At 35.1% G+C, this 19118-nt stretch overlaps 2 protein-coding genes across 2 annotated transcripts in view; one reads left to right on the plus strand and one right to left on the minus strand.

Moving 5' to 3' along the window:
* The window catches only part of DPYD (dihydropyrimidine dehydrogenase), an 873733-nt gene that overhangs the window by 741877 nt on the left and 112738 nt on the right, over nt 1-19118 (minus strand). The window lies entirely within an intron of this gene.
* Nucleotides 10919-11319, plus strand: LOC101517552 (transmembrane protein 258-like). The gene has a single exon (XM_036494670.2). It carries the CDS (start codon nt 10961-10963, stop codon nt 11198-11200), a length of 240 nt encoding a protein of 79 aa, XP_036350563.1. The 5' UTR covers nt 10919-10960; the 3' UTR covers nt 11201-11319.

Raw genomic sequence — 19118 nt, forward strand, 5'->3', positions numbered from 1 at the left:
CCCCATCTCACCCCCAATGTTTTTTTACTTTTCTAAATACTCATTCAAGTGAGAAGGAATAGTACTATATCATTTTAATTTTTATTTTCCTGACAGCATTATCATGTGTCTATTGGATATGTATAGATCATCTGTTAAGATATTTTTATTCAAATACTCTAGTTATTTTTAAAACATTTGTTTTTTAGGGCAGTTTTTAGTTCAGAACAAGATGCAATGGAAAGTACAGTTCCCACACATCTCTTACAACAACTCATTCAAAGGCTGGCTCATCATCAACATGTTGAAACAGGGCACAACTTTTGTTTCAACCATGAGCCTACATTGTCACATCTTTATAACAAGTTAAAATCACAGGTCACTCTTGCTATACAGTCTATAGCTTTGGACAAATGTATGAGAGCAGCACTGAATCAGAATTCCTGTTACTCAACATATGCATCAGAAGCTACTGCTGTCAATATTCTCAGTTTCACTAATTCTGATAATCTAAGGCTATCTTACTGTTATTTTAACTAGCTTTTTAAAAACAGTTTATAACACTCAGTATCTTTTCACATACCTTCAAGGCGCCTCTAATCTTGTCTGTAGGTGATGCTTTCACTGCATCTGAGTTTTCATGTATTTTCATTATTGCTCAGACATTCCCTTATGCTATCTAACCTCAATTAGAATTATTTTTAAAAATGTTAAATTATAACTGTTTCATCAACATGGATGAACAAAGAGAAACTGGCTCCTCAAAACAAAACAAAAAAAAAAAAAAAACAGAGGGATAGAATAGAGGATCCAGATCATATATGACACTTTCAGAATTTTCTCATTTATTTAAAAATGAGATATGATGTCACTGAGGGGTTCTTAACAGACGAGAAGCATAAGCTGGTCAAATTTAAAAGATCACACCTAACACTATACTTGGGAAGATCAACCATATAAGTAAGCTCTAACCTTGTCTGCCAAACACACAAGCATTTCACGTCCAATGTATCTACAGATGTGTCCATACACTAGGACTTTATTAACCATCCCCACGTATCCCCCAACCCATGATTGTTCTGCCCAAATCCAGAATTGACAGCAACTAGTTTTCAGTTACTGTAATAGCCAACGAAAAACAATGACTTGGATGAATGTAAAAGACATGGAAGTTTTCAGTGTTTCAGCATTCTGGATATTCATTTAGCGAATCAACACTAGTTTCTAAGTGAGTGTTTACAGTGACAGAAAAACAAAGTGAAAAGTCAATGATAACTGAAGGCTTTTGGCTAGGGTAAACCCTATTGAACCAGATAAACAAGTGGCAATGCGGAAGCCTCCAATATCTGAAGTAACATGCAGTATGCCCTGCATAAGAGTTTTGAGAGTAGTTGACTGAATGAAGATGGAAAACAAAACAAATCATTGGAGGAAGGAAAATTAGGAATTGAGGACAGGTACCAAATATCTTTATTTTGCTGGATACTAAACTCACAAAGAATAAGGACATGGCCTGGTGTATTAGCCTAGCGGCTAAAGTCCTTGCCTTGCATGTGCCGGGATCCCATATGGACGCCGGTTCTAATTCTGGCAGGCCTGCTTCCCATCCAGCTCCCTGCTTGTGCCCTGGGAAAGCAGTCGAAGATGGACCAAAGCTTTGGGACCCCGCAACTATGTGGGAGACGCGGAAGAAACTCCTTGCTCCTGGGTTTGGACTGGCTCAGCTCCAGCTGTGGCGGCCAATTGGGTTTGAACCACTGGATGGAAGATCTTCCTCTTTGCCTCTCCTCCTCTCTGTATATTTGCCTTACCAATTAAAAAAATAAATAAATCTTTAAAAAGATAATAAGGACATCACAGTAAGTAATCCAAGAGTAAGACAGAGTAATTCAAAAGTTTTACTTTAAGGAATAAGTAGGGCCCAGTGCCGTGGCCTAGCGGCTAAAGTCCTCGCCTTGAACGCCCCGGGATCCCATATGGGCGTCGGTTCTAATCCCGGCAGCTCCACTTCCCATCCAGCTCCCTGCTTGTGGCCTGGGAAAGCAGGCGAGAATGGCCCAAGGCTTTGGGACCCTGCACCCGCATGGGAGACCCGAAGGAGGGTCCTGGTTCCCGGCGTTGGCTCGGCGTAGCACCGGCTGCTGCGGCTCACTTGGGGAGTGAAGTAGCGGATGGAAGATCTTCCTCTCTGTCTCTCCTCCTCTCTGTATATCCAGCTTTCCAATAATAATAAATCTTAAAAAAAAAAAAAGGAATAAGTAGTAGAAACTAAAGATCTTTAAGTGACCACAGGGAAAAAAACAAACAAAAACAGGAAGCAAGTGATTTAATAGAGTAGCACACTGGATGGATAGTAAGAGGATAAGAATAAAACTGAAAAGTACCAATAGCAAACATCAAGGGCACTTGGGCACCTCAACTGGTACAATGGGTCTGGGGCAGATGACAGTCATCCAGTATTAAATAACTTCTTAGGACAAAAATCTACATGCAGGATTAAAGATGAAAGGGAATAAGCAAGCAAATGTGATAATGTCAAGTAATTCTTGGAAGAAAGTTGCACCAAAGTACATCCTTACCAGTAGTATTCCTTATCTGCTCAATTAGATAAAAGACATTTTGTCCTACCCACCTCATGTGTTGCATCCTGATTACCCCTCTAGTTCCTGAACATTACTTGGGACTCCATCTCCCCTCTTTTCCTCAGTCAACACAATATGAGAAACTGCCATTTGAATTCTCTCTATCCATCATACACTTAATCAAACTTTCTTTTTACTTGGACTAAAATGATTACTTTTTCTTTTAATTTCACAGTTACAGCCATACATGATTAAGTTTGTATGCTTACTGCTGCTTATGATATAGATACTTTCTGGATAGGTCTTTTGAAGTTTGGCTTTATCTTAAGCCTTATCACACATAAGCATCTTCTGTCTCTCAAATTACCTGTCACATTGATCTTCAGCTCTTTGCATTTATCGTACATTCACAAGAATTTTACCGTTCAAATATGTCACCCATGTCTTATCTTTGTCCCTACCACTGCCTAGTTCTTCCTCCTTCAGATTTCAGATAAATAGACTCTCTGGGAAAGGCTTCCCTATCAAATTTTCCCTTAAGTTACACTCCGAGAAAATAGTTGCCTTTTGGAATTGTCTTACACACACACATACACACACGTGGTTATTTGATCAATGACTACCATAATTCCAATCTGACTATATGGATAAATCTCATGAAAATTTTGCCCATCATTGTATCACTTTGCTTATTAAAAAATTCCAATAAATATTTTACAGAATGAAGCAGGTATAACAGTAACTCCACAGAACCAAAATACTATACACTGTAGCATAACTGATACTTTTAATTTTACCTGGTTCACATATAAGTGACTGAAGTTCTGTTAAAATTTATAATTTTGCTGAAAATGCATTAAATTTGTACTTCTATAAAGAAAGCAATTATGATGTATTTCATATATAGTTAGTTTTTAAAATGTATAGATTCTTTTACCTATTCCTCCCTCCCTCCATTACTCCCATCTTTATTCCTCATACCTTTCTTGAATTTTCCTTTTAATTTTTCCAATGACATACATTTTAATGAACTTTATAAGCACAAGATTAACCCTCCTCTAAATAAGAACTCAAGAAATAGTAAATAGAAAAAAATCTGTTATTCAGGAGTATAAGCAAGGGAATATAAACAATAATCAAATCTCAAAACATCAAGTTTGCTCATATATATTGCATTTATTGGACTCTGAATATTACCACAAATTAGAAAAACATTATATCCATCTTTTGGGACAGGCTTATTTCATTAAGCATAATGGTTTCCTACTGTATGCGTTATAGCTTTTAAAACATTACAACCTCCAAACTTAAAGGTTGAAATTTACAGTTTATGCAAAGGCATACTGTAATTCTCAGAGCAAATAGTACTTACACATCCTGATATCCTTTAATTTCCAATCTCATATAAACAGCCTGAGGTCACTAGCTTAAAGAAACTAATTAAAACTACCAGTAGAAACTTGACACATGTATATTTGAAGGACATCAATCAACACCAAAATATCATGGAGTATAAACAAAAATCTGAGAAATACAATGCAGTCACTCCTTCCTAACAATACCTCCTTTGATTTCTTATTAATGCCCACATAACTGAATGTTTTCATATTTTCAGTTTAATCCAATGCTCCTTTGCAACTTATTTCATTTTTATTTTAATCTTACATGACTTAACAATAAATATATGCACACCAAGGTCTTACAACATTTTGTGCCCATCACTGGCTCCCATCTTAACACTTTGAAAAACCTCTGTTTCACCAGTAAACCCACCCTTGCATATTGAGCTACAAAATCAGAAATCGAGGGCGGCTCCCCCTTTTTACTCCAGAGTTCCAGCTTTGCACTTAGCATTTGGCAGTCCAATAATGAACTGATTTTCATCATCACCAACAGAAAACACTTTACGTCGTATTGTCCTAGTAAACTTACATGGTAACTGAAATCCCTTTTTGTTAACTAATGATAAACTTTGATTGAGATTGAAACATAATTTCAACTGAGCCACAGGAATGTGTACATGCATGTGTTGGCGTAAAATATATGCTTCCTGCATGTGTGTGTATAATATTAATATTTTATTTCAAAAACTATGACATGTTTTTTCAAAGTGCATTTCCAAAACTGAGATCCCTAACACAAACTGAATCAAGTGAAATAAATCTGCTTTATATTTCAAAGAGCATTAAAATACATAAAATGTTCTCTGAGAAAATATATTCATGGTACTAAATTCACTATTTGACAATCTGCTGAAGTATTCTAACACCAGATAGCATCAGATTTAAATGTATTTGTTGAGGTAGCAGGGGAACTTAACGGCTTAATATACTCAGACCCCACATTAACATGTCCACTTCCCAGTTCTGACTCATGACCTCAGCTTCCTGAAAATCTGCAACTGAGAGGCAGCAAACATGGTTCAATCACTTTGGTCCTCACCACAACTGCAACACAACTGGACTGAGTTTCTGGCTTCTAAATTGAACTTGGTGCTGCTCTTATTATAGCATGCTTTTGGCGAATAAACACTAAAGGTCAGCTCTCCAAGTCTGTCTCTTGTTTCTCCCAAATAAATAAATTTAAGATTAAATATAATGCATTTTCCAATTACAGAGAAGCATACACAAGCAAAATATAGGCACGTAATATTTCAGATATGCCTAAAAATTCTTAGTTTTATCGTACACTTGTAGTTTTCAGAGAAAATGTTGGCATTGGTATAGTCAAGTTGTCTTTCTAGCATAGTTATATCCTCTACAGAATACACTATCAGACAGATAACAGCTGATGTTGTGGCAAAGCAAAGAGTCACCACCTGTGTCACTGGCATCCCATATGGGCACCAGTTCAAGTTACAGATGTTCTGCTTTCCATTCAGCTTCCTATTAATGCACCTGGAAAGCTGTGAAAGATGATCCGACTTGGGCCCCTGCACTGACTCAGGAGATCTGGATGAAATTCCTGAATCACGGCTTCAGTTTGGCCAGAGTCTGGTCATTATAAAAGCAAGGAGCCATTTGGAGTGTGACCTAGTACTTAGAAACAATCTCCTTATTCATTCATTCATTCATTCATTCATTCTCTGTCTCTTTCTCTCCCTCTCTCTTCCTTCTACTCTTTCTGCCTCTCCCTGTCTCTTCTTTCCTCTATTTCTGTAACTCTGCCTTTCAAATAAATTAAATCTATAAAACACTTCAATTTCATATAGTTCCATAACAGCTGAATATAATCTGAAGCGAATATGAGTTGCACAATTCATACACCTCATCCTAACAGCAAATAATGACACACTTTCCTTATGCTGGAATGATCCAGCTCCAAGCCACCATTTTCAAGCAGCAACTACTTGGAGTGTCTGGTTCAATCTGGCCCCTCAGTGTTTTTGTTTTAAATTTTAATATATTCTTTAATATATGCAATCCTTTATTTTTAATTGCTTGTCAAAACTAGTAATTTTTATCGAAAAACTATTTTTGTTCAGTATTTAAAAGGAAAATACATGATTTCTTAAAGCTTTTTCACCTATGCTGTTCAAATTTCAACTCAATTCTAACCCTGGGTGAGAAATGTTTCAAGAAATAGTCCATCACAAAACATGAAATTTTACACAACATCTAAGGGGATGAAGGAAGAAATGAAATATGAAGAAAAAATATGACAATGATAAATACAATACCAGCAAGCAATTTAACTTTATTGTAAATCATTTTTCTCTACCACCTTCATGAAAAAGTTACTCTAAATTTCCCTGAAAGATGAAGGGAGATACAGACAAGATAACTGATTTGTAAACACAAAGTAGATATTAACTATAAGGATTACTTCTGTGATCCAATGACAAACATCTGTTTCTACTAAAAAATGCTATGGCTGATCCCTAAATAAAATCACCCTTTTTTCTCTTTTTGCTTCCTTATGTATAAAATGAGTCTGGCTGCCTTGTTTCCAACTTGAGTATTCTCTGATGTCTACTTAAAGTCATCAAATACACTGGGCAAAATTCTTAAAAACAGATGAGCCAACAGCAGGTTGGCTATCATTAAATGTGAATGGGGAACTCAGCTTTCACAGAGTTCAGGTATTGAATTTCAGAATGGCCTTAAAACTAATGTTCTGGGTCTAACACAAGGGTTCAATTGGCCAATCCTCCCCTTACAAGTGCCAGGATCCCATATGGGTCCCAATTCATGCCCTGGCTGCTCCGCTTTCCAGGCAGTTTCCTGCATATGGCCTGGGAAAGCAGTGGAAGCTGGCCCAAAGCAACGGGACCCTGCGTTAGCGTGGAGACCAGAAAGAAGCTCCTGGTACCTGGCTTTAAATCAACTCATCATGTGTCATTGTGAACCATGTCCCTGACTCGTGAGCCTTTGTGGGACACTGCAACCACATTCAAACCGTAGTGGGAGGTTTTGATTCTTAGATGTACTATATGGAGGCAGGAACATTTCTGATAAGACTAACAAAAGAGGATCCAGGTCACAAATGAACCGACTAGCCTCTGATAGGAGCATGGCCTCTTCAACCATCACAAGGAGAAGCCACTGAAAGCAAAACTAACATATTCCCAGATTAATGGATGTCTGGAAATATCAGCAAAGCTGTCACCGAACAGTAATTTACGTCAACAGCATATCAAGGACATTTTTAAAGACTATCTTATCATTTTTCAAAGACTTATCTAACCCTGTTATTTCATCTCCCTACACAATAATTTTTAAATCCATTATTTGTGAACCACAAGAAGAAACATCCATTATGCACCAATTTACTAAATAAATACTGATTGATTAAGTATGTTGGATGAAAGTAATTCTTTAGATAGTCTCATATTATAATTTTTATAAATGAGTAAGAAGTAACATATAGGATACATTAGAATATTTTCCAGTCAATATCAGAAACCATATATACACTTTCTTAACTATTTATAATAGTAATGAATAAACTAATTTGGAAACTATAAGACCAAACTGAGGTAAACTAATGTAGAATTACATTATACTGTTTTATTATGTAGATGGTTCTTCAGCAATTATTACATAAGAAACCAATGCTAATAAATTCATTAGCATTAATATCTGCACCTCATGTTGGTTGCAGATTGGTAATGTTGTAGGCTAGATTATCTAATTTTTAATCATTATTATTAATCTGATTGAGTAATCTTTGAAATGTAACGTAGCCAATCGCAGGGAACAAACCTTATTTACCGATTTGCTCATAAAATTGGAAGACCTTAATAATATTGTTGAGCTGTACTCCATTAGAGAGAAACACAAATTCATTCTTCCTCACAATCATTCTCTTTTCCAATTAAATAAAAAATATTTAAGAAGAAAAAGGCATTTTATGGGAGTACAAACACCGACCCAATCACATATTATTTGTTGGAGCTTGTTACCACATTAGTTATAAGACACATGCGCCAGAAAATAGGAAATGCATGCCTTCCAGACATACTCATGGACAATGGGACTAGCCATTTGGCAAAGCAGTAGGGACATGGCTTCAGACTCCCAGGTCCAATCTCAGAGTGCCTAAATATCAGTCTTGGTTCTGCTCACAGTTCCAATTTTCTGTTACTGTTCACCTCAGAAGGCATCAAGTAACGCTTTAGGTACTGGGCCCAGCCATCCACACGGTAGTCTTGGGGAGACAATTTCTCAGCTCTAGGTCATTTGGAGAGTGAGTGAGCAGATGGAAGCTGTCTCTCAAATAAATGAAATAAATGTTATAAATATGTCTGCTTACCTCTGCTTTAGATCATCAAATTATCATGCTTTGTAACTCAAATTAAAGAGCAACTTTTAGTAGCTATCATTACCAACTGCCAAAATTGGACATATTTTCCCTAAAAGTGGAATAAACCCATACACTTCAGGTGGACAAAAGGCAGTACAAATCATAATAACCTAGAGGAATACTGGATAAGAAAAGGTAACAACAATTTCATCTAAATAAATCATACTGATATAGGAAAAATGTAAAGTATCTTATCTAAATATATATCTTTCAGAGGAAATGATATACAAAAATTGAACTGCTAAAGTATTTTGGTATGTTGTAGAATATGCCTAAATTAATTATAATGAACAATAACAAATGTACAATGGGCCAATGTATTTATAAACAATAATCTTTATCTATAAATCTATTCGATTAATCTTCTTAAGTTGTAGAAAACACCAAATATAATTACAAAATGCGTATTCAAACCATGTAAACCACTAATTTTCCACTTGTAAAAGCCTGATTCAAAAAGCAATTTACTTTATGGTTTACTTAAGCTTTGCAACTACATTAAAATATGATAGTATATACACAACAGCTTGTTAACAAGATTATCATAACATTAAAATCATAATGTGGCACTTCAATTATGGATACTTAAAATTAAAGCTAATCCTCACAGTACCAATTTTTATCTCCTAAATAATTTCAGCTATTAGCTGCTCATTCAAAGTCTGTATCTAAAATGATAAGCATTCCTGAGTAAAAAAAAAAGTAAACACTGCACTTTTTTTTTATTAGCAAAAACAAAAGCTGTACCCATTCTACTCTAGTCTTTGCATAAAAGCTTTTGATACCAAGAAAAAAGAATGCAATTTTTCATGATCTTGGCTCTGTGCTTCTGTTTTTTTTTTTTTTTTTTTTTTTTTTTTGGGCAAAAGCACAACACATACCAATGGCATACATCAGTCATTGTCACTGCAAATGTATTAACTATTTCAAAAATCGCAATTGCAATATAAATGAATTGTGTGTACAAATATTGTTCTTCTAGACACTAGTACATGATAAAAACTAGGTTGAACAAACCAATGATTACATATGTAAACATTTTTTTGACAGAAAATGAGCTTACACATGACTTCAGATTTTAAGAGATGCCTCTCACAAAATTTATCAATTGTGTAATCAATTGTACACACATTCATATATCTAATTAAAGTTTTAAAAATATTCTTAAATAACACAGCTCCAAATACCTATGGGCCAGGTGCCGGTACTGTGGTACAATGAGTTAAGCCCCAGTTTGCAATGCCTGCAACCCTTATCATAGCCCCAGTTTGAATTCCACATTATCAGTCCCTCCTGGAAAGGCAGCAGAAGATGACTAATGAGGTTGAGTCCTTACTGTTCATGCATGAGAGCTGAATGGAGGTCCTGGCTTCTGTCTTCTGCCTAGCACAGTCCTGAGTGTTGTATTCTTTTAGGGAGTGAACCAGGAGATAGAGGACATGTCTCTTTGTATCTCTCTCTCTCTGTCACTCCTTCAAGTAAAGAAATCTTCAAAAACAATAGTAAATATATATTGGCCAACTGCTCTCTAATCCACAAACAATCCAGGAGTATCATTACTGAATATGTTTGATTTTATTAAATATTAGTGACAATTAATAAAAATTAAAAATAAAACAATTAATAAAAATTTTAAAAACTTAAAAATATATAATTAAGATCAAGAAATCTGGTTAAAATTTAAAAGAATTAACACATTGCTTCTGATTCAAGTTTTAGCTCTCAAAATTTTCATGTGGCAAAAATACATATATATACAAATGGAAATTTCTAATTATTTTATGTTCATCTTTAAAAGCTTGAAAATACAAAAAGTTACAATGTTAAATCACTTGTAATCATCAATGCTTAACAAATTCAAAATTCAGAAAAATGTTTTATTTTCCACAGTGTAAGACAAGTTACCAATTTGACGGTAAGTATTTTATGTATAGTTTCTCATTTTATCTGTCACATTCTTCAATATCACTTTAATTTTCCTTATACCACTGTATTTGTGCTATAAATTACTTAACCAATTCACTAGTCTAAAATATCTTCCCTGCTTCCCTTTTCTGAAATTTTCATAAGACCATTTTATGGAACCTCAAGCCTTGTAATCATAGTGAATGAAGAATAAAAAAATTGTGGGAACTCCAAAATGTAAATTTCTTCAAATGAGAAGTACAGAATGTGTATGTGTGTATGTCCAATTTTATATGTATATACACAAAGAAGTACATATTACAAATACTTATCTCTTAAAATAAGACAAAGTAGTAATAGGTGAACAATAATATTCCTCTATTGGACCCATTCAGATGAAAAAATTTCAAAAAAACAATCGTTTGCTTCAATTCTTCTTTAAGTATCAGTTCAAGAAATACCAGTGTAATTTAACTATTCTGCTTTAGTAAGACATACAATATCAACATAAGTAAAACAAATAATAGCTAAAATAATGCCTACGTACCTCAGCAACACAACCCATAATTCAGTACCCAGAAAAACTGGATAATAAGAGAGAGGAATTAAAGAGGTGGTTTAAATCATGTAAAAAAGATACACTTGGTTCTTCCGGTGGTGGAGCGACGGCTCTACCTGTACCGGGCACAATGGAGCTCGAGGTCAGGAGCAGATACACCAGCCTGGTGAACCCAGCCGTCTTCCCCGACTTGACTGTGGTGCTGTTGGCCATCGGCATGTTCTTCACTGCCTGGTTCTTCGTCCACGAAGTCACCTCCACCAAGCACACCAAGTACACCTACAAAGAGCTCCTCATCTCCTTGGTGGCCTCACTCTTCATGGGCTTTGGGATCCTCTTCCTCCTGCTCTGGGTCGGCATCTATGTGTGAGCTCCAAGGGTACCAGCCACGGAGTCCCCACTTTTATAGATTCATCTTTTTTGTTTTCTGTTTTTTTTACTATTGCTAGAAGTGTATCACCTGCTCTCACAATAAAAGCAGATGTGTGACAGTTTTTTAAAAAAAAGGCTACACTTGAAAAGCTGGAAAAGGCATCTTAAACATGCTAAAATACCTCTTTGGATATCACCTTCTAACAAAAAAAGTTTATATTACTATTTATATTCCTTTTACCTCTAAAATTGAGTTGAAAGAAGCACACATGTTAAAACATTAGGGGCTCAAATAACATTTAGAATTGTCATATCTCTTAAAACATATTTTATAAGTTTAAAGGGTTATAACTCTAAAAGTTACCTCTGTATAAATAACTGGATTGAAGACACACCTACAACTACTATTACACACACCAGAAAAAAAGCCAGCAAATATAAACTATGTGACTCAACATCACCATCTAGTGACAAAATTCTTAACACGTGATAACATCAAGAGTAAAGGAAAAATAGACTTTACAAATATTATGGCCTGATTATTCACCTGCATAACAATAAACAGATCTCACCAGGCAGATTTTACTGTGCAAATAAAGGAATAATCCCCTCACTAGTGACGTGGCGAGTCCCAAACTGCATAAACATAAGAAGTTTATATTTCTGTTTTAATTAAGTCACTGTCAAAATAGTATGCTTTTTGTTCGTTAATGAATATATTCTACATGCACCTCTTCATCAAAATTCAGCATCTTGCTCTCTCAAGCTATTCAAACACCTTGTAATTCCATATAAACACTATTGCATGCAAGTGGGTTACTTTCCTAGATTGTTGTTGATGATATGTTGGAGCTTCTAGTTGATCGGGATGACACTCTTGCTGGCTCTGCCTTTGGACCTGAGAGGGCCTCCCTAAGAGGTCACTGATTTTGGACAATGGGATGCTGGACTCTATGTATGGTATATGCTTGCAATGAGGGAATCCCAGCGGAACTTGAGCTGTGGCTATGCATCAGGATGGAGGAATCCACTGGGTGGGGGAGGGTTTGGGGTGAAGGGGGGAGAATCCCAGTAAGTATGAAATTGTGTCGCGTAATACATTGTAATTAATGGGAAAAAATAATAAAATTAAAAAATAAGAAAAAAACACTATTGCCACTGGGAGTGAAATTGGACAAAGAAATGAGGTTAAAAATCAGTCCATACAAGAAACAAGTTCTGGTGTTCTATTGCACAGTAGGATGAATGCAACAACAAACACCAAGTATTTTTCTTCAAAAAAGCTTAGCTAAAGGATTGTGAATGTTTTTATCATAAAGAAATAACAAATGTTTACCATAATTTGGACAATGTACAACCTATAGAAACATCAAATGAATACAAATATGAATATGAATAGTTCATGCATCAAAAACAAAACAACTTTAAAATATTCTAAAATTGTATCCTCTTTTCTTTAGAATGTATTACAGTTAAGGCAGGAGCAAAAACATAACAGCACAAAAATAAAACACTTTGGCATTATACAGGTTTGTATGTGTTAGGATTAGGAGAAAATGTGAAGAAAAGGAATTGAGAATTTTACTTCCATTCATCATCATAGTATCCAATGTATTTTTGTGACCTTAAAATACTTTATATTTGTGTACAGGATTTTTTACATCACTGTGGAACAGCAATAAACTGTTAAAAGTTTGAAAAAATTAGAAGCTATTCTATATTCCCCAAGACTTTAATATTTTCCAGTAAATTTAATTAATGACATGACATTTACAATTTAAATTCCATTAATTACATGACATGTAATTTCCTTTAAATAACTACTGCATATCATGAAAAGAAAATCATCAAAAGTAACATAGTATTTTATAATTGTGATTAATTTATAGAAATTATGAAAAATTCTCCCATAATGTCTTTAGTCCTCCTAGAAAATCCCCTGAAGTTTTTAATTCTTTTTATACATAAAAAACTAAACAACAAAAAAAAACTAAAACTAGATTACCTGTAATTTCTGTTGCAACATACAAATTCATATGAACATGGGTGCTCAGACTCTTAGTGCTTGATTCCCTCCAATGTAGCTCTGATTTGCAGCCTCCTGAGCCCTGAGCATCTGAGAACGGCTGCCTGACCATTTCTCCTCTAGTGCACAATTATACGTATACAGCTTATTTGCTGTTAGAGTCAAACATGTTCAAGCATTTCTTAACATTATTCACGGAACTTATTTCTTTTAAATATGTCACTCACTTGGCCATACAGCACATCAATGTCTCATAAAACGTCCTCCTTTTCAGAAGTCTATAAACAAAATATATCAACTATTTTTCAGTTTATCCTATTTTCCCTATCTAAAGCTCAAGGAATAGTCACTTCCACAATCTACTTGAATCTGGCTGTTTCGATAACCTCACTTGGCTTTTTAATATATCTAAAATTTCCTTTTGCCTCCTTGAGGTAAAAACAAAATGTTTCTAAATTGAATTAATTTATTTGGAAGTCAGAGTTAGAGAGAGAGAGAGAGAGATTTTGTATTTGCTGATTCATTCCCCAAATGACTGGAATAGCCAGAGCTGGACCAGTCTGAAGCTGGCAGCAATGGACTTCTTCCAGGTCCTCCATGCGGGTGCAGATCACAAGTGGAGCAGATGGGACGGGAACTACTGCATATATGGGATGACAGTGTCACAGGCAGCAGTTTTACCTACTACATGATACCACTGGCCCAAAGTTTAGTTGCTTTTTTATTTTGTTTTCAAATAAATAAACATTTATTGAGTGATCCAGCAGCTACTGAATTGTTTGGGGTCCTTTACCATATAATGACTATATCGGATCATTACAGGATATTCTATCAATTACAGTCATGGATTATAATTAACATACAGAAAATTTCATGAAATTCTATCTCCACTTTTAGTATCATCATATTATTAAATTATATTACTAATTCTTTTGATACTTTTGTTGTTGATCCTCATAGATTTCAAGATATCAATCATATCTTTAAAGAATAATAATCATGCTGTCCCCTTCATACAAACTGACATTAGTTCATGTTGGTTTACATCATTATTTTATTACAGATCTCACTATCACCCTTAGCTTTCTAAGAGAACATATAAATGTGTGCTATTGTAAGCATTGGCTTCCGTTTTGAGGAGCACTCCATCTGCAAGAGGCAGGCAAGTGTCACTTCAGAAACACAAAATCAAACTGGACAACTACTCCAGCCAAAAGATAACAACAAAAAAATCTCGGTGAATGGAGACTTGAAGTTCATATGTCAGCCAAGGAACATTGGGGGCGCTGCATATGCTTGGATTGGTGAAATCAACATCATTTCAGTACTATCCAAACCATTTGGGCAGAACCCTCAGAATATGCACAAATTGGGACCCTGGGTTATATCAGGTGGTGGATCCTCATCCCTGGCTACTGGGACATTTGAAAAGTCATATGTGGCTTCCCCCTTTTTCTCTCCCCTTCCCCCAGAATCAAGAACAAATAGCAAATGTGTGGAAATAATGAGTTCACCCAATTTTCCCTAAACTTGGATCCTTCCCACCTCAATCAACCATGTAATCATTATTTTAAAAAATATTTTTTAAAATGCTGTTAATTTCTTTTTTCTTTCTGTTATTGATTTTGTTTTGCGGCTTTTCATTTAAAGGGATGTACAGTAATGGAGAGGGTAATGGAGAGGGTCATATCCAGATGTGAGGATACTATGTAGCATGCATCTCTACTTCCAGATCAAAGATGGACTCCCAATGAAACTGTTTATTATGACTATCTGACATTGTCCATGCCCGCAATAATGGACAAATGACTGTGTATGAAGAACTATACTGTAAGAATGATATAGGTGAACTCAGTGGGTTGCGGAGGGAATTGGGAAGGGGATAAGGGAAATCCCAGGGCCTATGGAACTGTATCATAAAGTGATAATTATAATGATAATAATAAGAAGAAGAAGTAAAATTTAAAAAAGAAAGAAACACAAAATCATTCCTCAAGGGCAGCACAATCTAAAACACAGCCTCAAAAATGCATGTGAGCATTCACATTTAATAAACATAAAATAACTTTAGCAGCAAGTTCTCCAGTCCAACCAGTCAGATTTCCAGTGTTCAGCAGCCACATGCTGCTAATAGCTATCAACCAGAATGGCACAGAAAAGTTTGGGGAATGCTTTATTCTAGGGTCACCAAGGGCTAACATAAAATAGGAAGAGACTCCCTACTATGATTACTTCTCAGGTTCACCATATTACACTTCAGTTTTTCTCTGTTGACAAAGGGTACTTACATTTTTTAACCTAACCCATTTTTTTCTCTGACATACATTATCCTAAACCCAGTATTTGCATAGACATTTGGCTGCACTCTCATTACTGACTAAAAATCACATAGCTACAATAGCCATCAAAATCCTAAAAAGTCCCAAAGGAGTATATCAATTCCCAGTATTTTTATGAGTCATAGAATTATATTTTCATCTGTCCACTGCCTATATATACAGGAGTATAACTTAGCCATCTCCAATTAATTTGAAGATAAAGATCTTATTTATTGATAAAAAAAATCGTATTTTTAACCCTCTTCTTTTTTTTCACTCCCTATCTCAGTTAATGTGCTTAATCAATGTTTCGGCTAGTATTTACTTAGCACCCCTTGTACTCTTAGTATAGTAGGGTTATATTCGTGGAGCATTTGCACCTCTAGGATCAGAGGGAAGCACAGGAGTCTAAATTGATTCAAGCATTATGAAAATGATGAGAACAGGTTCAAGGCTGAAAGGTGAATACCAGCCAGGAATAAGACTGAACAAGTTTAACAGAGAACTGACCAAGGGTAGTATCATTTATTTTTGCTCTATGTTTGTATAACTGATAGAACGTTGATAAACAAGAAGACATTCAGTTTAGCGAAAGAACAAATCCAGGAGGCACTACACAATACCGCAGATTCAGTCCAGTTCTCTCGAGCTTTTTTTAGACAAAAATGCTCAAAAGAATAGCACTGTGCACACCAGGAGCCACCTAAGGGCTCCCAAGGGGATTAACCTTGTGACAGAAGGGGCGCTACCTGCTATGGCATGCAGATGGTGCAAGAGAGTAGCCACAATGAAAGGTTTGGGAAAGAAGAGAACAGTCATGTCCTCCTCAGCCTATGGGTCTTCACATGACGCAGCTGCTTTTCCCATCAGTCCCACATGCTAAATATTAGCTCTCTGTGACCATTTATAACTCTCTATACCCCCATACGGAAACTGAATAAACGAGTGATTGCATCTATTCCTACATTGTATCTTCTTGCTGTACAACTCTACAGAACTATGGTATTAACTTTGTAGTTCTTAACAGTTAACACTGCCATTTCCACACTTAGATAACCCTATTAATAACATAAAGTTATTCATGACAATCACAATCAGCTAGCCTCTATGTAGCCAGCCTTTAGAGTACAGTTAAACACATACACACACACACACACACACAAATTTCCCGCCAGCTTCCTGAGACCAGTGCCTGCACTAACAGGCTTTCAGACAATTATTCATTCCTATCTTCCACTGTCCTACCCTACCATAGCCCTGCTTATACAACATTATTTCTACTTACAGAATATAAGATACACTATTAATAGAAAATTCTGGCTTGGAGTTTTGTGGTAAAACATATGTTCAAAAAGGCTTTGAAAAAACTTGCTTCCCAATACATCAGCCCATATTCTCTTTCTGAAATAATTGCTTATATCTTCCGGCCACCTTACCTCGGCAATACACTGTTCCCTTTATGTGAAATTATTTTTTTAAAAAACTCAGATGAAATTCTTTATCCTATCTGGATCTTTTTTGTAGAGATAATTTCCCTATAAGGCAAAACTGGTCAAACATGAAAGAACAACTAAATTTTACTTCTTCATGGATTTTCCTCTGATTAATCCCTTTGCTTTTAACTTCTCAACCTAGTTCAAAATTCTAAATAAAACAGAATGATTTCCATGTTCATTTTCCAAAGGATACACCAATAGAATTTAAAAAGCAAAGTCTGTTCCACAATAAACTGCCTTATGCTCTTTGTTGTTATCTCACTATCAATGATACATGTGCACTGGTGACTGCATATTTGTATAAAATCAGCAATTTATGAAACCAAGCACATTTCATAGCTGAATAATTAAATCCTTATTTAAATTACATGGGATACTGCCTTCTCCTATATCAGCAATGGTTAAGAGGCTACTCTAGCAAGTTAATGTTGATTTTCTCATAAGTTCATCTCTACTTCAGGAAAAAAAAAAAAAAGGAATCCTAGCATCTTCCAAAATGGTAGTACTGCAAAATTTGGAAGTATTTAAAAATCTCATCACATGCAATTCTGCCCTAATTCAATTGAATGGAAACAACAGCTTCTACAAAATTAACTTCCTCGATGACAAATTCCTACGTGGATTAATACACCCTTTCCTAGTTAGTGGCATTCCCCACAGTCACATCCATTTTCATATATCTCCTCTTTTCAATTCCATCTACATTTTGGCCTTCGGTTCCATTCAAAGCTTGTGAGCTGACATCCTCTTTGTCTCTCTGTCTGTCTACCTATTTCCTTCAAAATGAACAGATAAAAAACGTGTAGATTGAGTACAGTTTTCTAGGTAAATACTGTATGCAAGTTAAAATTCTGAAGGTGTATGTACAAGTGATGTGTTAAATATACATGTAGTAGCTTTAGACAGAGAATAAAGGTGGTATCATAAAACAGGTTCATTCATATTTTCTGTATTCGTTTTTTCCACAGTATATTTTATATCTTATTTTAAGCTTACTACTATTTTCAATAACAAACTTCCCAATGCTGACTGCAGTTTATACAGATGTAAATTCTCTATTGTATACTCAGTTTTATTTTTCCTTCTTTTTTTTATTAGTAAAGACATTAACAATAAAATAGGCTCCCTTGCTCCAGCTGGTAATTTCTCAGTACTAGTAATATATTATTCCTCTTTTTGTGACATCATAATCATCTATACAGAAGTACCATGTATCTTTGTGTAGAAGCTACTGTTTCCATTAAATTTAATTACCTCCCCCTGTGGTTTTAAATAGAAGTGGCTTCAAAATGAGGGCAGCTTCTATTAAATTTAATTACTTTCTCCTGCTGCTTGCATGGTAAAAAGGAGGTTACTAAATAGGAGCAGCTTCTAAACTAAAGTATATGGTAACTGTGTGCTAGCAATAACAAAACTCAATCTGAACTACCATTCCAGAAAGCCCTTTCTCCTTTGTCTTACATTAATTATTCAGCCCTAAGATTTTAAAATAAAATGAACATTAATACTGAGGAAAAACATTTGTTAAAACAAACTTAAGTTTCACAGTATACCAGCACATAATTATTTTTACAAACACACTGGAAATTGTGTGACTCAAACACTGAAGCTCAGAACTTTTAAGACTAGTACCATTTGTTATTTTGTCTCTAAGGATGATGGGATTTATTCCCTGCACATTTTTCATGTCCAGTAAAAAGCCTTTCATGATTCTGATCAAATGGAATTAAAGGACGCTTCACTAAAAGTTATTAAAAAGGCATAAAATCTGGAATATTTTCAGAGAAAGAGTAAAAATAGTAAGAATGAAACAAGAAAAAAGTTTCATAGACTGCTGTCTTTAAAAAGAAGTTAATTACATGCTTTGTAATGATGTGAAAATGCAAATCACTTTAAAAATATCACCATACATCCCTATAAAATCTAATAGAAGTTGAAATTTTCAGCACCTCTTTTTAAATTAAATATTAATTAACAGAAAATATCACTTGGCTAAACCAGCAGTGTACAATGTTTATTTTTATATACATGCAGAATTTAGATGAACAATATTTCCATTCAATCACACAGTTTAGT

Source organism: Ochotona princeps, chromosome 2 (genome assembly GCF_030435755.1).
Source record: "Ochotona princeps isolate mOchPri1 chromosome 2, mOchPri1.hap1, whole genome shotgun sequence".
Taxonomy (NCBI): Eukaryota; Metazoa; Chordata; class Mammalia; order Lagomorpha; family Ochotonidae; genus Ochotona; species Ochotona princeps.